The following is a 17,075-nucleotide window of genomic DNA, read 5'->3' on the forward strand; positions in this document are numbered from 1 at the left end:
CTTGCAACGCTGACGTTGTAAAATTCTGTGATTTTTAGTTTATAGATTTACAATCACTTTTTGTTTAATATCAAATAAGAAACAATACCCACGATAAATCCCAATGCAGTAAACTTCATAAAATTTCACATCAAATAGCACAATTATTATCACAAGAACATAGTTGTGCTAATAACCTAGTTTGATAACTTTAATTCTTAACAAAAATAAGAATTAGAATATATTAAAACTTTAGCAAAAAACAATGGATATCAAAAAATATTTATTGATAGGTTGCTAGTTCAAAGAATAAAAAAACAACTTTAAAAGAAGCAATAATACGACTCAGCCACCCCACCATAAATAAATCATTAGGCTTCTGCTGTTTGCCCTACATTGGTAAACTATCAGAAAAAGTTAATAAAATTCTTAGACAAGAAGGATTTAGAATAGCTTTTTTAGCTTTTAGAAGTACGTGTTCAGTTAGAAACATCCTCTGAAAACCTAAAGAATAGGTAAACTTGGGAAAAAGCGGGGTTTACCAAAATTGTAATGATTGCGACATTAAATATATAGGACTAAGCGGTAGAGAAATAAAAACGAGAATTAAAGAACATTTGCCAAAATCGAACAAATTTTCGGAATTTAAAGAACATCTAAAAGAAACAAAACACAATTTAAATTTAAATATAACAGTGTTACATAGTTTCAACAAAGGGAGGAAACTAGATAGTTGGAGAAATTTGAAATTAAAAAATGTAAAATTGAACATGGAGATAAATTTATTACTAATATAATAGATTTTGATCTACCTCCTATGTAAATCATGTGCATAAATAATATTAGACGTACAAAATAATCCAATTAAGTAATGTAATATTTATCTTTCTAATTAATAAAAATAAATAAATAATAAAAATAAAATAAATTAATTAAAAATTAAAAAATAAACAANTATATACATATATTTTTTCTTTTTTTTAAACGACGGGCGACGGTTCGCAATAGCAGAAGTCATATAAGCCCTAAGAGTGCCGGTGTTTTGTAAAAAAAAATTTGTAAGTATGTGGTGCATGGTTGCTGGATTCGAACCCGGGACCTTACCTTACAGTGATGAGCGCCGTGTCAACGTTCGGCGGGTTCACTTTTACAATTCATGTCGAGAGACATGGTTGTAGCAGAACTCCTTCGACCTGATAATGATCCATAAGCTCGAAATATCGAAAACCGGATCGCAGAATTTTTTTTATTTTTAATTTTTGAAGTTGAAGTTAAAATTTTAAAGTTGAATTTTTCGTTGGTTAGAGCAGCGGCGTATTGAGTAGAAGGTCGTTGAAAACAACTTACTGTGAGTAGGAAGTATCTTATTTAAAAAGAAAGTTAACGAATATGTATAATAGTATTAATGTGCAGTAAGCACCTAAGATAACCTGCCCTAGATTATTTTTTAACTTATTAATTGAAATATTTTAAATATCGAGTCCTGATGAAAGGGATACCTTCCTCGAAAGAAGGACGAATGTTTTCTGTGCAATTGCCTCCTCTCTGATCACCTTTTCTTCATAAAGTCCTAGTGTATATACTGATCGGAAACTGCCATTGGAGATCCAAACCTTTTATACTCCTTTTTCATAATAGGGTTTTTTACTCGGAATACACTTTTTTCTTGCTGTATACATTCCATATAATTTTACTGTATTGGGGTTTTCTATTGAATTATTATTGATTATACTATTTCTTTTTTTCTTTAATTTTATTATACTAATTAAATCGTTTTAATGAGAAAATTTGCCTCCTCTCTGGACTTTAATCGTTTACATTTGTCCTTCTTTTGTAACCCATTTCTTTAACGCTTCGTTTATTACGTTCCATCGCTTCCAATTTGTATAATCTCCCCCTTGGTAATTAGAGATCTAACGCTAAGCCTACCTTTGCAAACAGAAGACGTTTTTCGTCGGTTTGTCTTTACTTCTGGGAAATTTCGTTAAAGAAAAGTTTAATTTTACACCGCTACTTTCACAAACTTGAGCGTTTTGATCAATTTATTCTCATTTATATTTTACATTTTTACCGGTATCCTAATTGATATAAATGATACATTTAGTAAGTATTTTATTTTTTTGGAGAAAAATTAAATACGTGAAATGAAAGAAAGGCTTGTTTCAAACGTAAACTTTGCATTCGACTGTACTTCAAGTTTAAAGAACTTGGGAAAATTGTTAAATCGGAAAAGTTTCGTATTATGTTTATGTGAAACGAAATTGAAATAGAACGTTTGTTTTGTTATTGTTGCTGGTGTGAATAAATTGATATTCTTTATTTGAATAGTTCAATTTAATAACGTAAATTTTCCATAAAGAATGTTCAAACTGTGAGGTTTTTGTATTCATACACCGAACGACTAAGTTTTGCAAAATTGTAATAATCATATAACGTTCATGATAATTTGTCATAAAAAATTTGTCAAGATAGTCAAATGTATAAAAAAAAAAAAGAAATCAGCTCAAAATTGTAGTCACGGCCAATATATTCATGATATAGTATAAAGTGAGGATGGGATTTATTTTTATATTATTTTAGTTTTTATAAAAGACATCTCCAATTAATACAGTCCAAAATTCTCCGTCAAAATAGAAAAGCAATTTTTTTTTTCAAATTACCCCACATACTTTACCAGTTACACCGACAGTTATTACTTACAATCTTACTCGAAAATCCTCCAAGATGATTGATGCAAAAATGACCCAGTGACTTTCTCATTGAGGAGGTTTCAGTGTGAAGTGGTATTGCCACTGGGCAACTTATCCTACAACAGACTCAAATGGCAAATTCAGCATATATGAATATATATTTACTTAATACAATATTTGTAGTTGTAAATACCAACTAAATGTAATTAAAAAAATAAAATACACAATGGAGCACAAGCATGATTCTAAAGGTAATTTTTCACGTAGAATCTGCTTGTGTCGTTAGAGTTTTAATAAATTGGGGCATAGGGCCGATCTGGCAATAAACTTATTTTTTCAACTGTAGTTGAACACACATTTTCAATGTACTTTTCAGTCTGTACAAATGATACCATTTTTGCAACAGCAGAGATTATATCAACCCTTGGGGTGCCGGTGTTTTTGAAAATGCAGGGACGCTGGATTCGAACCCGGGAACCTTACAGTGATGAGCGCCGTGTCAACGCCTAAACCGTTGCGGCCACCGACGCCCCCTTGAAGGTTTCTTTAGAATCTCACTAATTTCAATTTCAATTTAAGGTTAAAAAGGTTTAAAAAAGGAGAATAGAAAATTTAATTTGTTAGTATTTTTTTAAACCTAAATTACAACAGCAATCAGTTATACGAAAAAATTGAAATTAGAAAAGAACATATCTTCAGAAAGAGTCTTTGAATGTTTGAGTTACTATTCTGTTCTGAATATCTTTTTTATGGAACGGACTTTAAAAATTTCAAAATGTGTAAAAAATAAAATTATCTCCAAAAATTCATCGCATTTTTCCTGGTGATATTGAACTTTCAATTCAGAACTCGATAATTTCAATTTGTAGTGTAACTACTTAACAAAAGTAGAAGATTGAAAATTTTTGAGAATAAAATATAAAATTTAATTTGTGTTAGTTTTATAAGCATAAATTTAAACAACAAAAATCAGTAACAAGATAAATTCAAATTATCGAGTTCTTAAGGAAATTTATCCAGAACAAATCGATAAATTTTTAAGGTTCTGGTATCATTGGTTTAGAACAAAACCTACTTTCAAAATCTGTAGAAAAAAATTCATTCTCAAAAATTATGCGGTTCGTTCTAAAGATATTGAAGTTTTCTGTAAAGACTGGATAATTTAAATTTATCATGTGTTTAAAAAAGAAGAAAATAGAAAATTTGAATGAATAAAATATGAAAATTTAATTTGTGTGTTAAACCTTACTCTAAACAACAAACACTAAATGTACGATAATTCGAAATATCGACCTCTGGGGAAAATTCAAAATCTCCAGACGAATAGTTGACCTTCTGGGATCAGTTTTTTCAGAATGGAAACGGTTTTCGAAATATGCGAAAAAATAGAACATGACATTTAAAAAAAAAAAGGCAGTCATACTAAAATTCTAATAGTACTAACAGATTCTACGTGTAAAATTATCTTTGGAACCATATGTAGTTTTAAAAAATAATATAAAAAAAAATTAAATAAATAAAAATAGGCAACGTAAAAATAAAACTAAGTAAACTAATAAAAATATGTGTGATGATTAGTGACCGTTATCGATATTTATTTAGAAATCGTGAGATGCGGTCTGGTGTGAAGAGTGCCACTCTCGACACGACACGCAAGAATGGCACAATTACACAGAATACAAACACTTTGAGCCCTGAAGATGATCTCAATAAAGATCGAAACGTTGGCACGATAAAGAAAATGTTTTTCTGAAAACTACATCACACCAGACCGCATCTCACGATTTCTAAATAACTAATAAAAATAAATAGTCTTTTATAAAAACTCACCGTATATTTTTAACAACCCCTTGTCAAAACTCCCTGAGTAGTGAGAAATATATTTTTTTTTAAATCGTTATAAACAACCTGCAAAGAAAAAGCCTTTCTAATCGCTAGGCTGTCAGGGAAATTGTCAAAATCAGTATTTATAATTTTTTCTATAAATTCATTAGTAAGTTGCCCTTGTCGATAAAGAACTCGTCGCGATAAAAAAAATAATAATTACCTTTCCATGAGAATCCAGGACGTCTACCTTCCATGCCAGTCTGCGTATGAAATTTCAATGCGTATCGGAATAATGAAACGAGTGGAAATAATATATCCGAAGGGAGGATAAAAGGAGCTGGAAATATTCGATCTGATTGAGTTAGGGATGGCAGGAGCGGTGGTTGACAGGAATCCGACGTCCCACATCTCCGGTAAACTCTTTTTATACATGACTATAGATCCAATCAGTAACCGGGAGAAAAGAAATATTTTAATAAATATCTACGCTTAATGTAATGATCAAATATTACAAAAGCTCGTTTATCATTAAAACAAAAGAGTAATTAAATACCGAAAAAACAAAACATTCCAATGTTGCACTACAGTTTCAATCGATATCCAAGAAAAGAGAGCGCTTTTAATAAATATTAATAAATAATTCAATTAATTAAGATTTTTGTTGAGATAGAAAAGTCAGTGTCACGAGCGGGATTCGAACTTACGACCTTCGGCTAGATACGCCGCTGCTCTACCACTTGAGCTAACGTGACCTCGATCCACTCGGACATTAACTTCCCATCTCAACCACACCTTTTGAATTTTCCCTCCTTTTTGGCATTTTGCTAGGCCAAAAATGAGAGTAGAGTAGCGGCGTTAGTTTCTAATATTCTATTCCCTTTAATAACAAACGTTATCCAGAGAAAGTTTGCTCGACGTGTCCCACATAGTTGACGCGTACCTTGGTTTTCTACCGGGCGCGAGTAGGCATGCCGCCAGATTTAATGAGGGTTCTCGGACACAGCAACGAGTTTCAGGGTCCCCGCTTTTTAAGGGACTTGGGAATTTTTTATTGTATATAGAAGTAAAGTTGTGTGTTTAGTGTTTCTGTGTCTTGTAAGATTGGCGTGAACGGGGATGGGCTGATGGCGAAGTAGTTTCTCCATCGCCTCTCAGTTGTGTGCGGTATTTTTTTATTGCTTCGGGGTTGAAATGACCAAGACCTGTCAAAAAAACGTAAATATTTAGCAGTATTATGCAATGTCCGGTTAAGTTTAATTTTATACTCTGTAAATTCGTTCGTAATTTCATTAGCTAAAATCTTAAAAATTTGTGAATAAATGTTTATATTTATTTTTATACCTTTCAAATCATTGATTGGGATTTCAATAACCTGATGAAAGAAATGTAATGAAAGCATGACGAAGGGATTGAATGTTTTCATTTCAATTGGCCTTAAACCTGATGGGATTTTTATACAAAAATATATCTTATGGTAAAAATTCAGTTGGCATTAAACCAACCCAAAAAAATCATTAAATATTTTTGTAGAATTTCAAAATATAACGAAAAATATTGAGCGAGAGAAAAAGAGAGTGAGAGAGAGTGAGAGAGAAGAAGAGGCACGACGCGTCTCAATGTTAGACCTGCACGACCGGCCGTCATGCGGTGTGCTTTATGCCGAAGAAATTTGTGCTTTCGGGTTTTTTCCTTCGAGGGAGCCCGAATAAGCTCAGAATAATTTTATCCTGGAATCTGTTTAACTGACCGTAAATATCAGACCAATACAAGCCGGCGTACGACAAGGGAACATTTTTGGTCCCATCCTGTATATCATTTACAATGCTGATTTTCCCTATACATCCAGAAAACTATTATTGACATATGATGATACCTCAGTTTTTATATATANTCTTGTATTTATTTTGGTTTGAATTGAATATTTGAATGGAACATATTAAAAAAAGGTGCCTGATCAATAAATTAAATTATTGTAGTCAGGTCCGATCATAAAAAACCTCTGGGACCTTGTTTTCGGTTCTCCGAATTCAGGGTTGGGCCAGAACAGAAGAGACACGCTTACATGTATATAACATGTCAAACATTTTCAAAAGAATATGGATAAGATATATCATTAATCCATAGCAAGTTTATTGTCACTCCTAAATCAAACATCAATGGTTAAGTTAAAAATGCAGCATACATTAGCTCAAAACAAAAATATTTGGTATCCCTTGCCAAAAGAATACAGATAAATTTCTTGCCCCTGCAAAATCGACTGTCAATGCTTAAAGGTGCAAATTCACCATATTTTTACTCAATACTTAAAAGTGCTTTCTTTTTTTTCCCTTGAAGCATTTGAATATGTTTGTCTCTTCCGGATTGGTTGTCAATGTTGGGAATTGTGCGTTTGTTTGATGAAAATTTGGTTTTTAGGTAGAAGTACCTGTATTTTCTCCTATTTTGACCAATTTGTTTGTCTTGGCACAAATATAAAAAATGAGAAATGCGTTTTTACCAACTAATGGATAGCTTTCTCTATAATGCCAATTATTTTCACATGACAAAGTTAAGGCAAATGCAACTGAAACGTTAATTTTAATTTTTTTTATTTACCACTTTATTCTCGTTTTATACTGTTTTCTAAACATTGTCATAATAGATTCTCGTGAATTAGTGTTGTGTCAGAAGAACAAATAAAGCGTTTATACCAACGCCAATCTGTCCGTGAAATATTTCCTTTTCTTTAAAGTAGGTACGTAGTCAACATTTAATAACATTTACACATGTTAAATAACATAAAACCTACCTAATAACAAAAATACTTCGCCACAATTTTTAATATCTATATATATTATAACTTTAATAAAGAATAATAATAAAAACACATTTAATAAGTACATGTATGTCACATAGGACAACAGAATGGAACAAGAGGGGAAAAATACGTTTTTTAATTATTGGAATTTTTTCTCTTTACCTATAAAATATTTCGTATATAGAAGTATGTGTATATGTAGAAGTGTGAAGCATTAAAAAAAGCCCGCTTAGTGTTCTCTCCTATATACGCTATTATGTTTGACTATGTGTTCAAAAGAACTATAATATTTTTCGAGATATAATCCCCTTTGTTCTTAAAAAGTTATTTTTGGAAATGATCGATTTTCTCTCTCCAACGGTTTGTGAAAATTTATAAACGTCTTTTTCACTTCTATAGTGTTTACTAGTTGCTTATGGTGGTCAACTCTTTGTTTACTGTGTTTTGATCGTGGTTTTAAATTTTTTGAGTTTACTGTTACAATAATATACAGGAGTAGCTTCTTATGATCCACTACTTACAATAGTAACCCTGGAGGTTCTTGGCACAATAGCTCCATTCCAAAATGGTTTAAAAATAAAATACTTCTGGCTGTCAGAATTATGCACGAATACTCCTGATCATACTCATAAAAGCAAATTTAGTTGTTACTGCCCAGCTTCGACCTATTCTAAGATTTTAATGTTATTACACTGAATTATGTGCTTCTGGTGTTAAAATGCCCAGAAAGATTGTAGTTTTTTGTAAGGTCAAAGTGGTGGGTTTTCCAAAACAAATCTGTGATTTTATAATACATATACATGTAGATAAATGAATTAAAAAATAATCTACTATCTTATTAGTTCATAAAATTGGAATTATTATTTAAACGTACCTTCTAAAAACATGTACTAATATAAAAAATATTGCAATAAAGATTGTTCATGAAAGAATAAAAAAATGATAATGAAATAAGAAACAAACGAATGAACTAGTATTTTGAAGTTGTTACTGTCATAGTCAAGTGTTGTACTTCCATGACGTCATACAAGGCACGTAAAATATCTGGCGGTGCCCTTATCACTGTCAGGCAACCTGGCCGTTTGTAACCTACACTTGCCAGTATCCAGGCGTTTCGTGCGTGAGAGTTTATTTTGGGCTGAAATGCATGCTCGCCGGATTAGAAAGAAAAAGTAGGGTATTTTTTTGGCCAACCCGCACCCTACGAACTACCCCCGAACCGTGAAGAAAAATGGTAAGTACGACGCAGAAAAAAACCCTGTAAAAGTGCTTTTGAATCGTAGAAAAAAAATCGTTTTACATACGAAGAACCCTGGATCCTAAATTTGGCCGACCTCAATTTTCTAGTTAAAACCCTTAAAAAAATTGGTCCAGAAAAAATAAATATTTACTATATTAAATTGTGTATTTTGTCTTACTTTTATATCGTTTAAAGCTGCGTTTGTTTACTTGCTGACCATGTAATCTAACATGTTTCAATGTTAACATGTTTGTGAACAAACGCTCTTCCAGTCCAAGTTGGCCAAACTATCAGCCATGCCATGTGCACATATACATGATTTTTTGCAAGTATCCGTCTTTATTGTTTAATGATTCATTTATGATTTTTTAATCTTTTAATTTACACTGAAAGAGAAAAATTGGACACTTGTATTCATTTGTTTACTTTCCGTAATACTAGGTAAAAGATTGATAGGTAAAACTTACACCTATTAATAACTTGTTTACCTCTGTAGAGTGTTGCCAATCCTATTACACTCTTAAATTAAAAATAAAGAAAATCTATTCAATTTGTTCCTTCGCTTTGACCAACGATAGATGTTATATAGAACAAGTCCTAGATGTGCCACTCTCTATCAGCTGTTTAGGGCTACCGGAAGTGTCGATTGAAGAAAAGGTAGTGTAAACAGCGATACACGATGGTTAGAGACGATTGTTTTATTGTTCCTATTGCTAAATGAACCTTCTTTGATAAGTAGACAACAACAAACGGTTTATAATGAAATGCTCTAAAACAGTCATCAGAAGGATTTGTGAGATTAGTCTAGTTCTCTAAGCAGTACTTAGGGTCATGCGAGGCGAAGGCAAATTGTACTGGAACTGCATGGAGGCCCTGACGGAAGTCAGTGACATTAATGACCTGACCCTGGCATGGGTGCACAGAGGTGGCCAACATGAAATCTCTGGGTCCTGAACCTTACTGTGGTTTATCAGCCTACCACAAAAGAGAATACATCTTGAAATGGATCCTTAATGAGTTCAAAACCTGGTGGAACAATACCACAGATATGAGGAACGTCAAGAGATTCATAAAAGGACCTTCCGCAAAACTTACAAAAGAATTACTGGAAGGCAACCGCAACCGTACCAGGATTCTAGTCTCCTGACAGGGCACTGCCATTTAAGAAAGCACATGCACCTGAATCATCCTGAATGTCCTGTGCATAGCCTTGAAGTACACACAAGGCACAGATTTTTGATCTAATATCTCAAGACCACAAATGTTTTGAATTCTATATAGATCTTTGTACCTTGCGTGAATTGTTAGGATTATCCCCAATTCTAAGGGATGTCAAGTATCTGAGCCAGAGTGAATGAACATGTGAATGTAATTTATTAGCGAGAATGGAAGTGCTTATCCCCAATTTCTTCATGAAATTTCAATTGCTCTGAGGTAGTGTGAATGAAGTCTTGTGTGTGAATGTAATTTATTAGCGAGAATGGAAGGCTTATCCCCAATTTCTTCATGAAATTTCAAGTGCTCTGAGGTAGTGTGAATGAAGTCTTTTGTGTGAATGTAATTTATTAGCGTGAATGTGAGGTGCATCCCTCAATTAACCTGAGGACTATCAAATTCTCTGGGTAGTGAGAATGGTGTTGTGAGCAGGTAATTTATTATCGTAAATGGAGTGGCTTATACACAAGTTACCCTGATGAAATTGAGTATTCTGAGGGTGATGTTTTCTCTCATTTCTGTGGAAGGTACAGAGAAGCTAGCAATAAGATGTTTAAAAAAAAAAGAGAGAGAGAGAGAGAGAGAGAATTGATTAATGTTATATCATATAACATTACAACTTGGCTGGAAAAACAGGAAAAGAAATTAGAAGGAGTAAAACTAGAAAGGCAGGAAAAGAATTGAGGGCTGGTAACCAAGTAACATGCCAGCCCTAATAAATAAAAAAATAAAAAAAAATACAAATTAAACATAGATGTACAGATGTTGCCATGAGCTACTCTTCTATCCATGTGATTGACTTAATCCAGCTTCTGAAAGTCTTTGACAATGCATAAACTGACATTTTTAACTAGTTGAAGTCATTGTTTAATCTCAACAGCGTTATAATGTTGATTACGGAGGACATTTGAAACAAAACAACGATCATCTCTCGGAGATGTGACACAATGACGACTTATCCATGCCTTCTTGAATAACCTCCAGTATCTTGGTAGTGACGGAAGACCCTTCGGACAGTTGTTTTGGGAATGTTAAGCTCCTGGCCACATACGCTGGACTTCTTCCATCTTCCAATCATGCTATGATTCTAGCCGAATCTGTACCTCAAGCCTATTTGAATCTTAAAAATGGTACAACTTAAAAAAATCAAACCGCCGAAACTTTAGAAAGATTCTTTACAGAAAAACTAACAATGAAAAGCTTGACTGTTCAAAGATTTATATACAAAATCCCTTTGTAAAAAGAAGTGGGAGATTTTATCTTTGTTTTATTTACCTCTAATTCTTTAAAACGAACCAAATATTGTTGTAAGATAATTAATAAGATGAAGGATTGTCTAAAAGATAATTAAAAATATTAAGGGTGTCCACTTTTGCCTCTCAGTGTATTTTATACTCATGAAGCTTTAAATTATTTTTTTATGTTTCAGGCTCTCTTAGGATACCAGCTTGTGATAACGCTGGTGATGGTGAGCGTTATTCAAAAATTAGGGCGGCATTTTTCCTTTGCGAAATGGCTTATTTGTTCTACTGGGTTCGTCCGGCCGGTCTCATATGCATTAACAAGTGAAATTTAATTTGTTATAATTTTCAGGTTGACGAGATTTTTATACCCGACTGATGACGAGCTGAGGACACTCGCGGGTATACCAAAAGAGAAAACCAAAGGGAAAAAAGACCGGAGGTACCACGAGAACGGTCTGTCCTCGTCTGTCTTCCACGTCCCAAGAAATCTGGAGTTTCAAGTATTTAAGCCATTAAATAAATTTTTTAAAAAATTGTTTGATTTTTCGTTGTTCTGTTTTGTAGATGGAAACTACTCAAGTTTCTTTCTTAGATGTGATTCATCTGCGGTACTATTCTGATTATCAGATGCTCTTGGATTTTTCACTCTATTCCCTCATTGTTTACACACTTACTGAGGTAAAATTATTAATTTTCTATAATGTCACTTAAACTCTGATGTGTAATATTTTATTTTTTTCTGTTTTCTTTCCTTTTCTTTTCTCTTTTTTTTATTTTTTTTAAACAACGGACTAGTTATTGTTTCAGATCTATTCATATTTCATGCCGCTGAAAGATGAGATAAATTTAAGCATGGTCTGGTGTTTTCTAGTGATTTTATTTTCCATGTATCCTTTGTAATGACAGATCGAGTTCAAATAAACAACAAAAACTTTTAGAATAGCCTATAATAAAATAAAAATTTAAAAATATATTGAATTTCCTTAGCATTTTTTCAGGAAGATATTGTTAACGCTCACTTTCCAGTATTTTACTGGAGAACAATCGATAGGTGAAAGATCTACTGTGATAGTTACGTTCTTTGCCTATCTCGTTCTCGCAATGGCCATTTTGCTAATCGATGAGAAAAATCTCGAGACTGGTCTCGAGCAGGCGTACGCGAGTTTCAATTCAAGCGCACACGCCTTTTTAGAAAGGCACGGTTTAAACTCCGAGTAAGTGTGGCAATACTTCTAAAAAACAAGTTCTTGTAACTATAACAGAACATTTTTCAGAGGGCCAGCTTCCAAGTTCATACTGAAATTCTGTATAGCATTGTGGTGTGCTCTTATCGGAGCCCTTTTTACCTTTCCAGGGCTCCGTATGGCCAAAATGCACTGGGATGCTTTAAAGTATGTTGTAAAAAAAAATTAATACTGTTTGATAACTAAAAAAAATTAAATTTCAGGTACTGTAAAGAAAGACATGTAGTAAGTTTTTTCCTGCACATAAATTTTGCAACACCTTTCCTTCTAGTCCTGCTGTGGTTGCGATCTGTAACCAAGCATTATTTGACTGTAAGAATCTTCCAAGGGATGGAGACACCAATGTAAAATATCATACCTTCACAAAAAAATTTACAAATATTTTTTAAAAAATATCCTTTTCAGACTTACTGAACGTGCCTTCGACAGTTTGCGCTTAGTGTTAATAATTGTCGCTGTTATAATAAGGCTGGGCTTAATGCCGTTATATTTGCAAGCGTACTTGAACATAGCTGACATGCGTGTTCAAGAGCAGAGGAAAGAAGCTGGGAGAATTACAAACAAAGATTTGCAGAAAAAGGTCAGTTGGAATAACAAATTGCTTAAATGTGCACAATTATACAAACAAATTGAATTGTGCACAAATCAAATTATGATCTTTAAAGCAATTGTCTTCAGCATTATTTAATATATGACTACCATTCTCTAGCATCACTTTATGGAAATTTGCATGTTCCAATTTTTTTTAAACATGGATATGGTTTTGGCTGGATACACAAATTATTTTTGCATGCCAATTTTTACATCATCAGTTTTCAATTACCAGAGTTCATAGGTTAGATTTGGATAGGTTAGGTAGGGTTGGAGATAGATTAGGTTAGGTTAGTTACAAACAGGTTTGGTGTTTGGTTAGTTCAGATCAAATTAGGGATCGTTCGATTAGATTAAGCAATTACAAAAACAATTACATTTTTAAATCTTATTTGGCAGGTTCAGAAAAATCTTTAATTTTAAAATGATCAAATAAACATCTTATACATTTTAAATAAAAAAGCCTTATGCTTACAGCTACTGATTTGTAATATGTAGAATAGTTTGGTGAATTCTGATCATCATGGCATTTTACCATCTTCAGTAATTGACAGGGTTATAAGCAGGGTGAGACACCAGCACCCGACCAATGTTCTACTGGTTCATCAGAAACAACTATTCAATTATTGACCATATAAAAATTTTCTGGATTGTCTTTCCAACATCATTATGAATATTACAAAATTCAATTTTAACTGGATTGTTGCAATTTTCAAAATTCCACTCAGCAGAAAATGACTAACTGGAATTGATTTTTTTCTTTTTTTTCCTCTTTCTCTTTTAGCAAAATTTAAATATAAACTTTCATAAAAAGTGAATGAACATGGATATGTTTTTAGGCTGGATACACTTTTTTTTTCCATGACCATATTTGTTTCATTGGGAAGAATTGAGAATGGATTAAGTTAGGTTAGAGTTACAGGTGGGCTTGTTTAGGTTAGGATGGATTTGGTTAGGTTAAGTAATTAAAACAGAATTTTTTAAAACTTTTTTTTGGCAGTACCAGAAAAACTTTTTTTCCCCTCGTTGTTCTCTTTTAATAAAATTTACATAAAACTTTCATAAAAAGTGAATGACCTTGGATATGGTTTTGGGCAGGATACACTTTTTTCCATGACCATTTTTGTGTCATCGACTTACGCAGGGAGTGCCATGGTTGGATTTGGTTACATTAGATTTGGTAGGATTGGGGATGGATTAAGTTAGGTTAGGGTTACATATGGGTTTGTTTAGGTTAGGATGAATTAGGGATGAGTTTGGTTACGTTAAGTAATTAAAAAACAATTAAATTTTTATAACTTTTTTGGCAGTACCAGAAAATCTTTTTTTGCCTTTGTTGTTCTCTTTTAACAAAATTGACATGTAAACTTTCAAGAAAGTTAATAAACAAGGATATGGTTTTGGGTTGGTTGGGTTAGGGTTAAGGTTAGGTTATGTTATACGTATATATCAATGATGTTTTTACATGAAGCAGAGAAAACCCATGTATAAATGGGTTTTCATGCCTAGTTTTTTACTAAAGACCAAATTAAGTAAAAATTAGTGTTACATTCTAATTGTAAAAACATCCTTTTTATTCTGATTTTATGTAATATGTATATAATTTAATTTTTTGTTATAGATAGCTGCAGTGTTTTATTACATGTGTGTTGTCGCTTTACAATACCTAGCACCTCTCCTTTTATGTCTATTTTTCACATTGATGTTCAAAACTTTAGGTGAGTTGACTTTTTTATTTTTTACTTTTTTAAACTAATTTTTTTCATATCTAGGTGAATATCAGTGGTCGAGTATTTTTGACCAGACAAACACTTCCGATCAGGAGTGCCCAGTGGACGGCGCACCACGTGTCGGCATGCCCCTCGCCGAAGAGGACTCAGTTCTGCGCTCAGCCCAGGAAATCACTCTTGCGATCGACTCACTCAAACAGGTCTTGACGCGCGATGTCGCACGTGGTGTGTTTGGCTTTGCCACTTGGTGGTTGTGTTTCGCCTGGTTCGCCTCATCGTCCCTCGGCCTCCTCTACCAGTCGTACTTCACCCATTCGTAATCACATCTAAGTCATCATCCAGTCACTTTAGACCCTTAGCTTTTCGATTCGTCCAAAAAAAAGTTATAGGTGCTATTCCTTGTATCCGTTCTTTTATTGTTGTACCATTGGTGATTGAAAGTTAACAAAAATTTGGTAATTTGACAATAATGTTTTGTTTCGTTTTATACAAGGAATAATGGATAGTTTTATTAATATTTTCATTTAATTTCATTCAGCATATAGGTTGTATGAAATTTTTATGGTTTACGAGAGATAATATTTCGTAACATAATTGAATGGCATGTCATAAGCATTATATCATGCTAAGAATCATAATATAAATTAAATTCTTGATCATGTTTATCATATGTCATTCAATAATGTGAAGAAATGGAACATTTACCATTTGTATTAATGTTTTTCATTTTTTTTTTTTTTTTTTTTTTTAACATTGTATTTATTAATTTTTGAAGGAGACATTTTCAAATAGATTTTATAATGTTATATCTTAGAAAAAAGAAATTTATCAAATTAGATGTAAGTGTTTTGCATTTTTACAGGATTAAGTGTAACTTTATCACTACTTTAAACTTACGAGTGTTTTAAATCATATTTTCTTTGCGTTTTTTATTATTTTTGTTGAAAAAAGGATTGTTCAATTTTAGACATAGCTCTTGAAACAAAACAGAAAATTAGGGTTGTGTGAATAAATTACTCCACATTGGAGTCGGATTTTATCTGTTATTTGTATTTATGACTTTTATGTACAAAGCTTGATTTAAAAAAAAAAAAACTATTTCCGATGTGTTTGTTTACCCATTTCCTATGATTGTTGCTGAAAAGCAATTGGATGTGAAGGAAGGGAGGACCTATCCACTCGGTATGGAAATATGGTAAGGATGGAATTTTATTACTTATGGGACCACCAAGATGCGAGTAGATGCTGAAATCGTAAAGAAAGCTGTCATTGACTTTACATGGCTCTGTGCACGACCTGTTTATATGACATGTGGCACTATTAGTTTATTTTGCTGAATCGCAAATCATTTCACGTTTCATACAATCTGGACAACCTTGGGACGTTGAAACAATAATTATTAATGTTTGTGACCAGATCCAGTTTTCAAATTCTTTCTACACCTAGATTATGAAGCGATTACTACAAAGTAGTAATTAAAATTACTATCTTATATATACATTTTTGTACCATGAATTTACTAATTGTGACCAATAATCTCATGTAATTTATTTAGAAATCGTGAGATGCGGTCTGGTGTGATGTACGTTTCAGAAAAACGTTTTCTTTATCCTGCCAATATTTCGATCTTTATTGAGATCATCTTCAGGGCCTGGGATTTACAAACATTGTTTACATCTAACAATTACATTTTGGATGTGGAACAGTGAATTTATACAATGCAAAATATATTTTTTATATATTCAATCAAAGTATTTCTACTCACTCAAGTGTTTGTCTTCTGTGTAATTGTGCCATTCTTGCGTGTCGTGTTGAGAGGGCCAGTGAGATTTTGCTATTTTGTGTTCATATACGATTTTGAAGGGGTGGGGAAGGATGTCGGTATAGAAAAGACATTTTTGTATAAGGTGTCGGCTTCTTTGAGGTGAAATGTGTTGGTAATGGTTCGGCCAGATTATCCTTTCAGGATTATATAGAAAGGGATAAATAGGAAAAGGAAAGCTAAATTGTTGGACCATTAGACTATGTGAAAAATATATGATGTGTGGAATAATATGTTATATATATTGAATTTGATTAATGATATTGGCGTAGCTGCGACTGAGTTTACATGTATTTCTTCTGTAATTGATGCTGTGTTTATCTCTGTTGATATAAACCATTTCTAAGAAATTACGTTTATGTTTGTTTTGTTCTGTGTGTAATATTTTTGGATTTTTGAAGTCGAAATTGTGTTGGTGTTAAAAATGATGGGTAGCGAGTGCTGTAGGATTTTGCTTAGGTTTTTTGCAATCATAGATATGTTTCTTTACTCTCTTGTCCAGATATTGGGATGTAAGACCGATGTAAGTTGCCGGACAGTTAAACAGTTGATCCTGTAGATTACGTCAGATTTATTTGTTATTGGTGAGGGATCTTTAATTTTGGAAAAAAGTGTTTGAATTGTTTTATAATTTTTGAAAGCTATTTTGAAGTTACTACACTGGCACTCTCGATACGACACGCAAGAATGGCACAA

At 32.7% G+C, this 17,075-nt stretch overlaps 1 protein-coding gene across 1 annotated transcript; it reads left to right on the forward strand.

Moving 5' to 3' along the window:
- The first annotated feature begins 8,365 nt into the window (after positions 1-8,365).
- Positions 8,366-15,662, forward strand: LOC106664945 (transmembrane protein 161B). Its single transcript, XM_014391050.2, has 11 exons — positions 8,366-8,527; positions 11,178-11,281; positions 11,342-11,492; positions 11,557-11,670; positions 11,800-11,879; positions 11,991-12,206; positions 12,267-12,383; positions 12,440-12,580; positions 12,642-12,816; positions 14,449-14,545; positions 14,600-15,662. The coding sequence occupies exons 1-11, from the start codon at positions 8,525-8,527 to the stop codon at positions 14,875-14,877; spliced, it is 1,476 nt and encodes a 491-aa protein (XP_014246536.1). The 5' UTR covers positions 8,366-8,524; the 3' UTR covers positions 14,878-15,662.
- Positions 15,663-17,075: the final 1,413 nt, after the last annotated feature.

The sequence above is a fragment of the Cimex lectularius genome, unplaced genomic scaffold (genome assembly GCF_000648675.2).
Source record: "Cimex lectularius strain Harlan isolate CLEC.00 unplaced genomic scaffold, Clec_2.1 scaffold52, whole genome shotgun sequence".
In the NCBI taxonomy this organism is placed as follows: domain Eukaryota; kingdom Metazoa; phylum Arthropoda; class Insecta; order Hemiptera; family Cimicidae; genus Cimex; species Cimex lectularius.

Excerpts from the sequence above, each read along its gene's own strand:
- LOC106664945 (XM_014391050.2), top strand. Across the intron at positions 11,493-11,556 it reads CAAGAAATCTGGAGTTTCAA|ATGGAAACTACTCAAGTTTC; the intron begins GTATTTAAGCCA and ends TCTGTTTTGTAG. Across the intron at positions 12,581-12,641 it reads CAAGGGATGGAGACACCAAT|ACTTACTGAACGTGCCTTCG; the intron begins GTAAAATATCAT and ends TATCCTTTTCAG.